General features: G+C 32.6%; 3 protein-coding genes, 1 long non-coding RNA gene and 1 pseudogene across 4 annotated transcripts; 4 read left to right on the forward strand and 1 right to left on the reverse strand.

Moving 5' to 3' along the window:
• Positions 1–268: 268 nt before the first annotated feature.
• On the forward strand, positions 269–2129 carry LOC147944129 (galactinol synthase 4). The gene is made up of 4 exons (XM_087450532.1): positions 269–714; positions 1036–1359; positions 1460–1594; positions 1683–2129. The coding sequence occupies exons 1-4, from the start codon at positions 388–390 to the stop codon at positions 1899–1901; spliced, it is 1005 nt and encodes a 334-aa protein (XP_087306658.1). The 5' UTR covers positions 269–387; the 3' UTR covers positions 1902–2129.
• Positions 2130–2289: 160 nt separating this feature from the next.
• On the reverse strand, positions 2290–5637 carry LOC104703635 (type 2 DNA topoisomerase 6 subunit B-like). Its single transcript, XM_019228072.2, has 11 exons — positions 5324–5637; positions 5121–5229; positions 4923–5006; positions 4813–4839; positions 4548–4656; positions 4375–4450; positions 3891–3911; positions 3572–3768; positions 3294–3438; positions 2894–3208; positions 2290–2791 (listed from the first exon to the last, which is right to left on the reverse strand). The coding sequence occupies exons 1-11, from the start codon at positions 5366–5368 to the stop codon at positions 2492–2494; spliced, it is 1428 nt and encodes a 475-aa protein (XP_019083617.2). The 5' UTR covers positions 5369–5637; the 3' UTR covers positions 2290–2491.
• Positions 5638–5993: 356 nt separating this feature from the next.
• Positions 5994–8030, forward strand: LOC104787126 (protein NRT1/ PTR FAMILY 4.2). The gene is made up of 4 exons (XM_010512646.3): positions 5994–6163; positions 6270–6487; positions 6573–7063; positions 7141–8030. The coding sequence occupies exons 1-4, from the start codon at positions 6067–6069 to the stop codon at positions 7865–7867; spliced, it is 1533 nt and encodes a 510-aa protein (XP_010510948.2). The 5' UTR covers positions 5994–6066; the 3' UTR covers positions 7868–8030.
• Positions 8031–8548: 518 nt separating this feature from the next.
• On the forward strand, positions 8549–9065 carry LOC104789340 (cyclin-dependent protein kinase inhibitor SMR15 pseudogene; annotated as a pseudogene).
• A 4572-nt stretch (positions 9066–13637) lies between these two features.
• Positions 13638–15026, forward strand: LOC147944130 (uncharacterized). Its single transcript, XR_015598105.1, has 2 exons — positions 13638–14593; positions 14709–15026. It is a non-coding gene; the product is annotated as an uncharacterized LOC147944130 (long non-coding RNA).
• Positions 15027–15792: the final 766 nt, after the last annotated feature.

Below are 15792 nucleotides of genomic sequence, written 5' to 3' on the forward strand. Positions count from 1 at the left end.
AACTTTTTAAAAATTTCCTTTTGAAATTTACTTAAACTAATAGTTGCGCTTTCATTTCGTCACCCCCACGATTAAAAAAACAAATGGCAAATACAAGAAAGGTTAAAGTTTCATAACTGAAAGTGAAATTATTAGTTTCTATAGTAAAAGTTATAAAAATGCAACTAGCAGAAAACAATTATTAAAAAAAAAAAGACTAATTCATTAATTTGTTCCGGATTTACCCTCCTTGCTACGTCTATTTAATCAACCGTTGTGGTAGCCTTCATGAAATTACTCACAAGCCAAAGGCCGAAGTAACCAAACTAAAAGTTTACTTCTCAAACACACAAGAGAACTTTTCAAATTATCCTCTTAACCCATCCTAATACTTTTTCTTTGCCCAAAATGGCCCCGGAGATTCCCGTAAACTCGACCTATGTATCCGAAAAGGCGTATCAAGCACCTCCAACGAGAGCTTATGTGACGTTTTTGGCAGGAAATGGAGACTACGTGAAAGGAGTGGTGGGATTAGCAAAGGGTTTGCGTAAGGTCAAAAGTGCTTATCCTCTTGTTGTTGCTATGCTGCCTGATGTGCCTGAGGAACATAGGGAGATCTTGAGGTCTCAAGGCTGCATTGTGCGCGAGATCGAGCCTGTTCATCCTCCAGACAACCAAGTCGAGTTTGCCATGGCGTATTACGTTCTCAACTACTCAAAACTGCGTATTTGGAACGTAAGTATTTCGATCTCAAACTCATAGACAAGAATATCAGGAACCGGTTAAGCACTATTCGGGAGGTTGGAGGCTCGAAGTACGAATGTGGGATCCAAACTTTGTTTGCATCACGATTGAATAACAAGTAGAATATTAGGGGATCTTTTTTTATAAAATAAAACACGTAGGCAGGCATTCATATGTAACAAAACATTATTTTATTTTTTGAATATATTTTAACATTATTCAAAAAAAAAAAAAGTATTTCGATTCTTCACAAAACTTAGCTAAGTATTTAAAGCTCTTTATGGTTTTTCTTACCTTTGAAACTTCTTGCAGTTTGAAGAGTACAACAAGATGATATACCTTGATGCAGATATCCAAGTCTTTGACAATATCGATAACCTCTTCGATTTGCCTGATGGGTACTTTCATGCAGTGATGGACTGTTTCTGTGAGAAAACATGGAGCCACTCGCTGCAGTATTCGATTGGGTATTGTCAACAGTGCCCGGAGAAGGTCACATGGCCGGAAGATATGGAATCTCCTCCTCCACCTCTGTATTTCAACGCCGGTATGTTTGTGTTTGAGCCTAGTCCTTTGACTTATGAGAGTCTCCTTCAGACCTTGGAGATCACACCGCCTTCACCTTTTGCAGAACAAGTGAGTTACATTAGTTCATCGGTTTATGATGCTTCAAATCCAAAACAAGACCTGGTTTTGTGGTTTTGATGATATTTTATTTGTAACTTTGATTGGACAGGATTTTCTCAATATGTTCTTTGAGAAAGTGTACAAACCGATCCCTTTAGTATACAATCTGGTTCTGGCTATGCTTTGGCGTCACCCTGAGAACGTGGAGCTTGAGAAGGTCAAAGTTGTTCATTACTGTGCAGCTGTAAGTAGTTCTCTCTTTGCTCACAAATCCGGTTTAGCTTATTGCTGAAACTTGATATTTTTCATGTTGGATGGCGATAATAATATAGGGATCCAAGCCATGGAGGTACACTGGAGAAGAAACTAACATGGACAGAGAAGACATCAAGATGTTAGTTGATAAATGGTGGGATGTATATAATGATAAAACTCTCGATTTCAAATCGAAAATCCCTGCAGATGTGGAAGAAACCGTTACAAAATCAAGCATCCTAGCTTCGGTACTCGAACCGGAAATTACCTACTTTCCTGCACCTTCCGCTGCTTGAGATATATTGCAGGGGAGGGCACAAGACTTGGTTTGTTCCTCTATCTATTTTCGTTTGTACACGTAAACATAGTTTGAAATAGTATAAGAAGATATAGAAACCTTGGTGAGTTGGAATCACAGTTCTTAGCTGCCCTTTCTCGACCCGAGAGGTTTTCAATATTATTTGCTAAAGTGTGTAAGGTGTTATACTACTAATGTCTAATGAAATGAAGTATTTGTATTGCTATATTTGTGTACAGACAACACTACACATGTCCAATCTGTTAAGCCTAGTAATTACAAGGTGACCTATTGACTATTGACTTTTGAACTGCATAAAGTTTGGTTCTAGTTTCCGGGGAATGTTTTCGATCCGAACATAAATTGAAAACAAAAAGATCAGCAAGGGATGTAAATAACTGTTATTGGCTTTGGACAAACTATCTCAAGAACATAACAAGTTGCAGATTCTTAAACAGATCATGTAAGGTTTCTATGAACAGCTCTTCTCAAAACCATGAGAATTTGTAACCATGGCTGAAGCTAATAACAGATGCAATTTTCACACATCGACTAACTAGTATATATCCGTTGTCAAAATCAGATGTATCATTCCAGTGAGGTAGAGTAATACTCACCTTCTACTTCCTCCTCTTCAAAGTATGATGTCTCAGAATCGCCATCGAAAAACAGGAAAGGAGCAGCTTCTTGGTCTTTCTGAGGTTTCCTCTCATTCATTCCTATAACCGTAACGATCTTTCTCTGGATACAGTCTTCAACAGCCTCACGTTCAACTTCTTGAGGCTGAAAGCCAAGAACCGATAAGCAATCTCCTTGGAAGTCCAAGTCAGTAGAGGAGAATATTAGGCCAGCTATTGATCTTGCAAGGTCAGGGACATAGCTGCAAATCTAAGAAAGATAAACACCAACAACAGCAAAATCTTTGGTCACACCTGTCGAAATTTAAGCGATTGACACTAACAGTTCAAAAGAGATTGACCGATAGAGCACCTTACGAGCATGTGAGCTTAGAAGAAAACCCTCATGTTTAGCCTTCAATTCATCCAATGCGTTTTTAATTCCCTTTTTCACAAGATTTATACCAGGCCCATTCTTCTGTCTTGTTGCATGTTGACTGTAGTACCAATGGAGGGCTATTTCTATTTGCACAAATGAAGGAAAATTTTCCCATTCGAGAAACACATGTCCATCTTGATCATTCACATTCGCCAGGATCAAACCGTAACTTTTCCAGTCCATCTTTTTCAATGCACTCAGAACAAAATGTGGAACAGGGGAAGGTGCGAAGTTGTCGAAGTATAAAACCTGGGGAAATTCATCATCTAAGATCAGCCAATCGTACGTTACATCTCATTATGAGCTACTGTATTTTTTTGAGACTTAAACAAACCTTTGTTTTGCCGTCGCATGATCTGCTGCAATGCTGAGTTGTCTCTAGCAAGTCACTTATCACAATCACCACTTCAACCGTCCCTCCAACTCTCTTCTGTTTGTCTTCATGGCATATAGTTCCACTTCCAAGTTTTAGATGCTCTCTGAAAGTAAAATATACCCAGATTGTTCAGACTTAACATGTAGAAGAACTTAACAGACACTTCAATTAGTAGAAACGAACTAAGTTATGTATTAAGTGTGCCAGAAACAAGAATAGTGTTACATATTATATACCTATCAGAGAAGCAATGGTCACACATTGTATCCAAACAGTTCCCATGCCTTAATACATAGTCCTCAAGACCAAACTTTAACCGTTCAAGATTGGAGGCAGTAAAGCATGGAGTTTTCTCAGCGTTCACTGCAAAGACGTATTGAGTTTGAGTACTAGGAGAAGCACCTTGTTTAACCATTAGATCCATTGTGACATTCTGAGAGAAAGAATGAACCAGCTTTTTAGTTCCATGATTTGTCAGTCTGTTACTAACTTATCATGTGTACGGAAAATAATTTCTAGATGAAATTGTCAGCAAAGGGAGAAACATGAACTTACAGGTATATGCAGAACAAGCATCTGCAAGATAACAGGAAACAAATATCATTACAGGATACCTTAAGCAATCGTGACGGAACTAAACTTGACGATGACAACACTCAAGTGATAGCGTCAGGAGGCTGACAGTACCAATTTAAAAGATCTACGAGATCATCAATTTCCAAAGCTCTGCAGGATATATCTAACAACTAAACAAGCTTTGGTAATTCATGACACCGAGTCATTGTTTGACCTAATTAAGGCAGTATTTAACAACTGGTTAACTAAAGAGCGACTTTCAAAGACTTCAAACATAAACTGTCATCTCACAATGACCAACTGCCATTGGAATTTTTCTCCCATAAATAAGGGATATGTATGCTCTTTATCTTTGGTTCTATAACAAGTTGTCAGCAGTATTTTTGGTCACACTTTACTACCAATAAGCATACCTAAGTGCAGTTGAAATCAGTATTTAAAAGATAAGAAGAGAAAGGAAGACCTTTTGAAAGAAGCCAAGTATCGGTGCCACAAGAACATCCATACTCCCAAAAACACTCAAGGATACTTCCGTCCCACTGGAAAACAACACAAACCGAATATACAAACAAGTCAAGACACTCACAACAGCTTTAAAATCAGTAAAAAAAAACATAGATTGAGGAGTTTACACACCTAAACTTTACACCATTCTTAGACTGAGAAGGTTGCCTTTTGAGTCTCTTGTTTGATATATACTCATCAAGATTTATATGATAAAAGTATACCTCATCATCAGTAAAGCCTACACTTCCCAACAAGCACATGGGGAAACAAATAAGAGAAAGAACAATAAACAAGTTCCACAGTGGTTCAACATGTTTCCCCTTATTGAACTTATGATATGCAATTGCAAATCTAAAAACCATAAGCAGAATCAATCAGAGGGACCAAAACTTACAAGTGGTCTTGACAGAGAGTAACCCATCTGCATCACATAAACTCACACCAGTCAGAATCGCTTTAAACTTAAAGAGAATTTGAATTAAATCAAATCAAATCAATAGAGACCCCAAATCTTCGCTCCGTTGAAGTCTCTAGGACACCTCAGATCCTGAAACTGCTCCAAAATGCATCCGATTCCCGTATCCGCAACTGTACAAAAGCATCTAATCGATTAGATAACGAGACCAATTTTAGCATCAATCGAGAGCGAACCCAGAATCGGAAAACAAAATTAGGGATGATAAAAGAGAGTGACAAAATTACTCGAAATAGATGTAATCGGAGGATCCGTAGCAGTAGATTGATCAAGAAGAACTGATAATCTACAGAGATCTTCTGATAAACGGCATCTTTCAAAAGCAGACGAGACCAACTGCGCAAATCGGAAACCCTATGAAAAAACATGACAACGGAGAATTTCCAGAGAGGGGGTGAAACGGAGGAGAAGAGATCGATGGCTGACTTACTTGTAAAAGAAGCTTCTGAGCCACAGCTGTGATCTCCATGGCCATGTCCTCCTCCGCTTCCGATATTGTCCCGCGTATCCCCACAATTTTGAAATCCAATTCCTCCCAAGTCCAAAGTGAAGTTTAAATCAATTATTTTTGACAGAATAAAAATTAATAATAAATTGATTTTTGGGCTAAATAATTTAAACAAAATATATGACCAATTTTTTTTTAAGATTTATTTTGTTTGTTTTTTTCTTCTAAAATGAGTAGTGTATATTAATATTATTGAAGATAAATATAAAAGTGTGACATGAAATAAATTGAATGGTAGAAATCAAATAGCATTGTCAACCCACCTCATATCTGTATCATAAATATGTTAATCCTCTGATAAAATAAAAATTAAACATTGTTAGATATGATACATTAATAATCTATATAATGTATATACATGCCATTCACAAATATGGATGTGAATATTAAATTGTGGTATATAATTGACATATCATTAAGATAAGTAATCTAGTATCTCAAATATTTTAAAAATATTGTATATAATTTATGATTTCATGATTACTTTTTTAATTGTTATATATAACTTGCCTTATTTTCAAACAAAATTTGACATATGTCACCATCTCAACATTTTTATGCTTTTATAAATGTTTTTGTTAGTACAATATAAAACGAACATCTAAATTTCAACATATACAAATACAATACCAACTCAAAAAAGGTCCAATCTAACGTACGTCAAGATGGAAAATGAGATGGAAGAAAAGTTTGAAGATTGGAGAGGGAGGGAGACTATTCCTGGCAAACATGGTGGGATTAGAGCTGCTTCTATTGCTTGCGGTAAATTAAATCTTCTTGAAACTCAATAAAAACTTTTTTTTTATATAATATAATAATGCTTTTAATTAGAGAAGTTGAGATATGTGTTTTGGTGAGTGTTGATTAGTTGTGGGGCTATTGGAGAACATGGTGTCCATAGCTATTGGAAACAACATGGTCTTATATTTCATGGAATCAATGCATTACTCTCCAGCCGAAGCAGCGAACATGGTGACCAATTTCATTGGAACATCGCATTTGGTCACTCTCTTTGGTGGTTTCGTGGCCGATTCGTTCTTCACTCGCTCCACCACTTTCATTATCTTCTGTTCTATTGATATCTTGGTAATATAATTTTTTTTTTAAAAAAACTCCATTAATCTGAAAACGAAACAAACCAATCAACTTAAAGTTAAATCTTTTGATATAGGGTTTGATTGTGTTGACACTCCAAGCTCATAACCCTAATCTACAACCTGAAGGAAATAAAACACCTTCAACTCTTCAATCAATGATTCTCATCACTGGACTTTATGCGATCTCTTTTGGTACGGGTGGTACTAGACCCACGTTGCTTGCACACGGAGGCGATCAGTTTGACAGAGGACACCAGACACTGATCTCAAAATTGTTCAGTTGGTACTACTTTGCTATCTGCATTGGATGGCTCATGGCTGTAACCGTTATGGCGTGGATCAAAAATATATTCGATATATCAATCGTGCTTCTAGCGGTCGCCCTATGCATTTTCGTACTAGGGTTACCATTTTACCGATTAAAACGCCCTAGTGGAAGTCCGTTAACAAGAATTGCAAATGTGTTTATTTCTGCCGCAAGATATCGAAATGGTTCTTTCTTGGATGTAGAGATGTTGCAAAGTCTTACATCTACGGACAACAACATTCACCACCACAAGTTAAAGTAAGTCACTTAATATATTTGTACTAACAATACGGACCAGTACTAATATATAAGTATTCCTTTTCTTTTTGGTTCAGGTGTTTAGATAAAGCATTGCTGAACAAAAACATCTCAAGAACACAAGTTGAAGAAACAAGAACATTTCTCGGTCTCCTACCAATCTTTTTGAGCACGATTGTCATGAATAGTTGTGTGGCACAATTATTGACCTTCACAGTACAACAAGGCATGACCATGAATCGAAAGATATCTCCTTCGTTCGAGATACCCGTACCTTCACTCAACGCCATCACTATCATCTTCATTCTCGCTTCCATACCCTTATATGAACTCTTTGGCAAAAATATCAACAGAACATCAAGCTTCTCTTTGAAACGCATTGGACTCGGCCTAACTCTCTCGTCTATATCAATGGCGGTTGCAGCCATCGTCGAGGCCAATAGGAAACACGAGGCAGTTCAAAACGGCTTCAGAATCTCTGTTTTCTGGCTATTGTTTCAGTATACCATGCTAAGTTTCGCGGATATATTGACCTTGGGAGGCATGCAAGAGTTTTTCTATAGAGAAGCTCCAACGAGTATGAAGAGTATGAGCGTAGCATTGAGCTGGTGCTCCATTGCAATGGGTTTCTTCCTTAGTTCATTTCTTGTGGAGATCACAAACGCAGTCACGGGAAAGCTTGGCCATCAATGGTTGGGTGGGGAGGATCTCAACAAATCTAGACTTGATATGTTTTATGTGCTTCTATGTGTTCTTAATACTCTTAATCTTCTCAACTATATTTTCTGGGCAAAGAGATATTGAGTGAATGAATATGATTCTAAGTTGTTTGTATTGCTGGCATACCAATACTAGTTCAAAGTCTGTTTGGCTAGTTGTTATCTTCTTACCAGTCAAACTCTTTATTGCTTTTACTTATAACTTATTTTTTTCTTGATATTACAAATTAACAAAAAAACTTTTCTTATAATTCAGTATTCAATTTTTAAGTTCCAATTTGTCAAATGTATTATTTCCTACTTTATGACATTGTATACATATCTAATACATTTTGCTTAAACTATTTTGTCTAATAGTATATCGGATTGGTTCCGTGCCTAGTCCTACTGGTTCACTAATCTAATATAAGAAGCATTTGATGGTTTATAACTAACTTATGGTGTAAACAAAACAAAAAACCCTAAATTAAGTTCCATAATTCAAAACTTTAAATACAAAATATAAGACTTGAATTCACTTCTTCTTCATTCGTTTAAAATAAGAGGATTCTTTCATATGGTATGCGAGTATTTTAAACCTCACTCTCACATTTAATAAAAGATACAATGTATCCTCAATCTCCACTATCTCCTTGTTCTTTTAATGTTACCACAATAAATACTACCAAGATACAAATTTCGAAAGAAAAAAATACTAATAACTATAAAGCAATATATAAACCAAACTGAATCGACAAAGAACGATCGGGTTTGTCTTGAAGTCGCTGTTGACTATAAGAACATCTTCTCTCAGTCACATGTTCCACTCTCTTCACATTCTCTATCGTTCCAAACTAATCTAACCTTAAATAGCCAAATATTTTTACTATCTCATTCTCCATTTCTTTCATTTTTATCAAACAAGTCCCCTGCCTGTTTCTCTCTTCACTTCATACGATAACCTTATGGAATTTTCCGGCAAGAGTACTACTCACCACCACTTGGACGGCAAGTTTGACGAAACTACGGAAGGGAAGAAATGGGTCATCACCGAAATCTCCTTACCTTCTCCAATGAAGCCGACGATTAGCCTCTCTTCCTCTGCCTTAGCCAACACGGAAAACGAAGATCTCTTGTGTCCAACGACTCCAACGGCGGCTTCCGTTAGAATACCGAAGGTGTTTACGTGTCCTCCGCCGCCGAAGAAACCGAAACCGTCGTTGAAGTTTAGCTATTGCGGTGGCGCTAGAGAGTTCTTCTCTCCACCGGATCTTGAAACGGTCTTCTTACACAGAACTAATTAGTTCTCTCTTTAACAAAAAAAAACTAATTAGTTCTGTTTTTCGTTTTTTTTTTTTTTAAAGAAAGAATAGTTTCTTAGATATAGTTTCTTCATTAATCACTACTTTCATTAGCTTTTTATTCTTGAAGTGTGTGCTTCGTTATTTTCATTTTTACAATTGGAAAATTTGTTGTTATAGGAGTTTAGGACCCTAACAAAAGTTAGTGAGCTTGATGGACAATTCTTTTTCCAGTAAAATTGATTTTAATCCATAATAATATAATTTTTCTTGATAGTTCTTATTTAATGATATTTCCTGTTCTGTTTAGGCCTTTAGGGCTCCAGGCTCCTTTTACGTTTGTGCCGTTACATTTAAGGAGTTGGTGATGATATAACTATATATGTTGTTAAAAAAAATCTATGGTTGCTTGGGGCTTCATGATTCTCTCTTCCTTCTAATCAAAATGTTTTTTTTCCACCATGTAAACTTGCTAGTAGACGACTCAACGACAATTTTTTTACATGTATACTAAATTACTAATTAATACCATATCTGGACGAATTATAATCATTGCATTATATATAGCTCAAAATATAGAGTTAGTTTGATCATTGCGTAGCTATATATAACTAATACTAGGTTGGAACCTATCTAAGTTGATGAGTTGAACTAAAACACATCAACTTAAATACAAAAGTCTATATGCATATGTATACAGCTAAGCCTTAATGTATCAAAGATGCTGAATATAGTAAAATACAAAAAAGTTACCAGTTACCACCCTATTTACGATAGAATCCAATCAGTACTCCACACTACTGCATGTTCATGCATAGCAACTGAGACAGTAGTGTCCCTCAATATCTAAAAAGCCTTAGCGCAACTGTCAACTTGTACTTGTAGTACACCCAAAACGAACCATAATTTGTCTTGCCCTGTATAAATAACAAACAAACAATAGTTCATATCGTTCCATTAATTGAAGATACTTTGACCTTTCTTTATCATATATAATACTAGAAGTAGACTCCCGTTATGCACGAAATAACTTTATAATAATTTTAATATATTTTAGATTTATTAAAATATTTAAAACTTTATATTTTGTATTTCGATAAATTATCTTATGTTTGTTATTTGTTTTGTTTTTATAAGTATTCTCAGTCACTTCAAATGAATGACTATTGATTAGTTAAATATTAAACTGAAAATTTATGTTAATATGAAAGATTACTTTTAAATATTTAGTCTCTATCCCATAATATATATATAGAACTCCTCATGTTTTGATGTACAATCAAGACGTACAAGCATATTTTACGTTGGAAAAAAGAACATTGATTACGTATAAAATAAAATTCGGATGAGCATGAACATTATGTGTTAGTTTGTCCGCTTTTAACATAATCTATAAAACATCAATATCTTCTAAAACCAGACACCTCCAAGAAGGACGAGACAGTAGCTTGAATTTCTCGAATAACCTCTTCTTGAGCCGAAACTCATGCTCTTCCTTCATTCTCTGTGTAATTATTTTTTTTAATTGGATAACTAAAGGTAGCATAAATAATTTTGATATTTATATATTACCAGCATGCTTCACAGTTCACACATGCTTAAAAAGTTTTCTTATTATAATTTGAATGTTTTAGCAATAAAATATTTTAATCTTAATTAATTATACAAATGACTTCAAATGCATTTGTGTTCTAGAAGTAGAATTCTTTGTGTTTCTTGATTAATTTGGGAAAGAAATTTCGCTGTTAGATATTTCTATAATTTTATCACGTACTTTATATCTATTGAACATACTAAATGCAAACTGAATTTTAGTTTAGAATTGAGTAAATAAATGTTATTAATATATATTGATATATTATTCTATATATCACATAAATTTTTCTTTTTCTGTGTTATACTTTTCTGTTTAAAAATAACATATATATATATATATATATATATTGTATTATACTCAAAATGATCAACGAAAAAAGAGTAAAAACATATCATCGTATTATTGAGTTACTTTTTTTTAGTTTTAACTGCATAACCTAAGAGAACATAGAATAATTAATCTTTTTTTCTTCTTCTATGTTTTTGTTTCTAAAATCATGTGATAGATGGAAGAATAGATAACTCAAATCTTCCTACTTCTCCAAGACATTGTTTTTCTCTCTCTTTTCCTTCGTCTCTCTCTCTAGAATACAATTGGGATTAGCTTAGGGTGATCTTTGGATCATTCAACTTGATAAACACGTGGTAGAGGTGAGTCTTGTTAAATGTGTATTAATGAAACTTGCACACATGGTCAAATCCCATAGCCTTGTTCTGCTTGCGGGTAAGCACTATCATCACATCATCAACAATCGATCATGGCTAGAAAAAATAATGGAACATATGAGAAGAGAAATTAGATGTTAATTATATTTTAAGAAAATAATTAAGACTAAATTGTGTAAGAAAATAAAAACTGAATTCGAAAGAATCACATGGCTTTAGAAACCCATATCATGAGATATATATCACCTAGACGTCCAAACCTTCCTCGTCTCTAAATCCTACCATCACAAAACCTTTCTCGTCAGAAGTCATAACCTATAAATAAAATAAAAAACCATGGAAATGGTTATCAGAAAGAAAGTTAATAAATACATACAAACACAGTTGTAACGTTAAGGAACAAATTTAAAGTAATAGTATTCAAAACAATTAATATTTGTTTAAACTCATTTTGGTGGGTAATACATACAAACACACTTGTATAAAATATAGCATGTGTAATAATAAGTAACATAAATATTGTGAATAAGATATAAAATATATTAGGGTTTATGAATTATGTTCTAAAATTTTTATATTAAAAATTTATCAATGGATCAAAAGAAAAAAAAATTACAATATTGATATACAAAATAGGCATTCAAAACAACATTTACCAACATTTACAAGTGAGAATATGTTATGTTCCTAAGGTCTTCTTCATCTAACTCTTTCTAATGAATAACCATATTTCACATGTTCACTTCTATATATACTCCAAAATTTTGACTCAACTTATTTATTTCAAAACCTACAAATATCACACAAAGGAAAAAGTTAAATATTACAAAATTCAGAAAATTATGTGAGAGGTAGAATATGATGTTTGATGAAGATTTTTTATAGCTATTTATAGATAAATTTGTAGTAGTATGAGAGGTTTTTCAGTTTTTTTATGGTCAAACATCATGGGAGTTATGGTTACTTTTCAAAAAATAAATATACCATAGGTTTTGTCTGTGTTTTTTTTTTTTTTTTTTTTTGTAAAATACAATTGTATTGCATTTAATACATTAAAGTGTATTCATATGATGAAACATTTGTTTTTAAATTTTTCAAACATCATGGGAGTTACATTTTAAAGAATTAATATGCAATAAATTGTGTTAATGATTACTATTAATGAAAAATAAAATATCATATTGTTTTATATCTTGAAATTATTTTAGAATAAATTGATTTGATCTTTTGGCACAAAAACTGTAAACAAATATTAGAATATTTTTTCAACAAATAATTATTATAATATTATAATATTTTTTATAGCTTGAAATTAGTAAAGAATTTAATAACCATCACATTATATTTTTCCAAAATTATGATATTAATATTTAAATCTTTAATTATTAGAAATTTTTTTTTCCAAAATTATAATATTAATATTTAATTCTTTCTTATTTGCAAAATTATAATGTTATGGTAATTATATAAATATTGATAAATGATATCTACATATAATTACTAAAAGGACATTGCATGTCAATATATATTTAATTACAGAAATATCATTTAAATTTAGTGAATATGAAAAATAATGTATATAATTTTGACAAAATGAATTAAAAGAATTTAATAATTGAGAAGTGATGACATGTGTTGAAAATATACGCTGCCAAATGTCGTCGTGTTATGCAAAGTTAGGAAAAAATCTTCTCATATATTAATATTTAATTCTTTCTTATTTGCAAAATTATAATGTTATGGTAATTATATAAAATATTGATAAATGATATCTACATATAATTACTAAAACGACATTGCATAAATGTCAATATATATTTTTAGTACAGAAATATCATTTAAATCTAGTGAATATGAAAAATAATGTATGTAATTTTAAGAAAAATGAATTAAAAGAATTTAATAATTGAGAAGTTAGAAAATGTGTTGAAAATATACGCTGCCAAATGTATTTAAATCTTTAATTATCAGAAATTTATTTTGTCCAAAATTCTAATATTAATATTTAATTCTTTCTTATTTGCAAAATTATAATGTTATAGTAATTATATAAAATATTGATAAATGATATCTACAGATAATTACTAAAAGAACATTGCATAAATATCAATATATTTTTTAGTACAGAAATATCATTTTAAATTTAGTGAATATGAAAAACAATGTATGTAAATTATAATGTTATGGTAATTATATAAAATATTGATAAATGATATCTACATATAATTACTAAAATGACATTGCATAAATGTCAATATATTTTTTAGTACAGAAATATCATTTAAATTTAGTGAATATGAAAATAATGTATGTAATTTTGAGAAAAATAAATTCAAAGAATTTAATAATTGAGAAGTGAGGACATGTGTTGAAAATATACGCTGCCAAATATCGTCGTGTTATGCAAAGTTAGGAGAAAACCTTCTTATACATATATACATTTTCTTCTATACATATATGGGAGCACAAAATTGTCCCATTGAAACTAAGAACAAGAACTTTTTTTTTGTCAAAAAAGATCACAAGAACAAGTTGTGTTTGATTGAGGACAAATATTTTAATGAAAAATCGCGATGGCTCGGTTATTACAGATAATCTAAAAAAAATGTTTAGTACATTTAAAATACTAGTAGAATTTAGTACAATACTACATTAAATGACATAAGGGATTGATTTCAATTTATATATGGGGTTTTCATTGTTTAGTAGATTTAAAAGAAATATCGTTTTAAGTAATATAGGGATCAGAATTCGATTTTTTTTTTTTTTTTCTATTTGGGTTTAGTCTTTGGGTTTTTGATATTGTTGTTTAATAGATTGAAGTTGTGAAGGCAACAATATTGTTTAAGGTTTTTTCATGAGTGAACAAAAAAATTTTCTGTTTTAGTCTTTATTAATATACGCTACAATTTATGAAACACATTTTAAGTTCTAAAACCACTTATTTTGAAATAAAGAGAGTTATATATACAGCTGAGCTAAGGTAAAAACAGAAGTGGTATTTTAAGCTATTTCTGAAAATTCCTTAAAGCTTTTTTGGTGCCACCATAAAACTAATGGTTAGGGTGAGAAATTTTCACGTGTATGCAATGGTTTTGGAAGCAGAAGTTAACAGTTTCGGGGCAGAGAAAGGGCTTAATATTCTGACTGCAACTTCGTAATCGACTTGGCTAAAGTTGTGGTGGAGTTAATGGATTCAGAGGAGTGCCCATTTCTTGGAGTTTTATTGCATGAGATCCGACATTTTCAAAAATCTTGTTTTCCCCCAGGTGAAAGGGATACTCACACTCCACGTGAAGTGAATTTATGTGATCATTCTCTTTCTAAGTTTGTTGTTTACTTACCTTCAATGCCACATTTTGTTTTTGATGTGTCATTCGGTAGGCCTGGGCATTTGGGTGTTCAGATCGGGTTCAGGTTCGGGTAATTCGGGTTCGGGTTTTTTGGGTTTACTAATATTAGATCCGAACAGGTGTTCATATAATTTCGGGTTGGTTTCAGATTCGGTTCCTATCGGGTTTGGGTTATTTGGGTATTAACTTTAAGAAACCTGTAATGTATCCAAAATATATTCGGTTATGGATAGTATCTACTCGAACATATCCAAAGTACCCACAAAAACCTGAAATATACCCATAAAACCTGAAAAACTGAAATATTATTGTACAAACAGTTGTATAATCTAACAAATTCAACAAGAAACAATGAACTAAACCTTAAACAAATGAAACTGAGCATACCATGAAATCTTAAACAAATGAAACTGAGCATACCATGTCTCGCAAAACAATTCACAAGGATTCGAAGAGGGAGATTGAGGCAAACGGTTTTATGAAATCAAATCATATGTGATAGTGTGATATCGTGTATAATTGTTCTCGGATATAAACAGGTTCTTCGGGTTCGGTTCGGGTAATACCCGATACATGTGGTTATTTGAAAACGAAAACCTATTGATTATTTAGAGAGAATTGGTTCGGGTCGGGTTTGAGTATTTTCAGGTCGGATTCGGGTCGGTTCCTCGGGTTCGGTTTATTTGTCCAGCCCTAGTCATTCGTATTTGTCTTTCAAGCATTGTAGAGGAAATAGAGACTTTCGAAACTTTTAAAGAGAATAATATAATTAACACCAATAATTACCACCAACTCACCCATAAATAATAGTATAATACAGGAATTTCGGTATTTCAAAATAGAGTATATTTACATGCATTTCTTTGAGTTTTATACTTTTATTGAACTTAAATTTTCAAAAAAGTTTCTTCAGGTGAAAGGATACTCACCCTCCACGTGAAGTGAATTTATGTGATCATTCTCTCTTTCTTTTTTTTTTTTTTTTTTTTTTTTTTTTTTTTTTTTTTGTTTCGTACAAATTACTCATCATTCTCTTAATTTCTAAGTTTGGTATTTTCTTACCTTATGCAAGATTTTATTTTTAATGTAAATATTATTTTCTTTCAAGTCTTATT

Source organism: Camelina sativa, chromosome 5, assembly GCF_030686135.1.
Source record: "Camelina sativa cultivar CO46 ecotype springtype chromosome 5, ASM3068613v1".
In the NCBI taxonomy this organism is placed as follows: domain Eukaryota; kingdom Viridiplantae; phylum Streptophyta; class Magnoliopsida; order Brassicales; family Brassicaceae; genus Camelina; species Camelina sativa.

Excerpts from the sequence above, each read along its gene's own strand:
- LOC147944129 (XM_087450532.1), top strand. The coding sequence starts at position 388 with ATGGCCCCGGAGATTCCCGTAAACTCGACCTATGTATCCGAAAAGGCG. Across the intron at positions 1,360-1,459 it reads CTTCACCTTTTGCAGAACAA|GATTTTCTCAATATGTTCTT; the intron begins GTGAGTTACATT and ends TTGATTGGACAG. Across the intron at positions 1,595-1,682 it reads TTGTTCATTACTGTGCAGCT|GGATCCAAGCCATGGAGGTA; the intron begins GTAAGTAGTTCT and ends ATAATAATATAG.
- LOC104703635 (XM_019228072.2), bottom strand. The coding sequence starts at position 5,368 with ATGGCCATGGAGATCACAGCTGTGGCTCAGAAGCTTCTTTTACAA. Across the intron at positions 3,912-4,374 it reads TACTTGGCTTCTTTCAAAAG|ATGCTTGTTCTGCATATACC; the intron begins GTCTTCCTTTCT and ends GTTATCTTGCAG. Across the intron at positions 3,209-3,293 it reads CATGCGACGGCAAAACAAAG|GTTTTATACTTCGACAACTT; the intron begins GTTTGTTTAAGT and ends GAATTTCCCCAG.
- LOC104787126 (XM_010512646.3), top strand. The coding sequence starts at position 6,067 with ATGGAAAATGAGATGGAAGAAAAGTTTGAAGATTGGAGAGGGAGGGAG. Across the intron at positions 6,164-6,269 it reads AGCTGCTTCTATTGCTTGCG|TTGTGGGGCTATTGGAGAAC; the intron begins GTAAATTAAATC and ends AGTGTTGATTAG. Across the intron at positions 6,488-6,572 it reads TCTGTTCTATTGATATCTTG|GGTTTGATTGTGTTGACACT; the intron begins GTAATATAATTT and ends CTTTTGATATAG.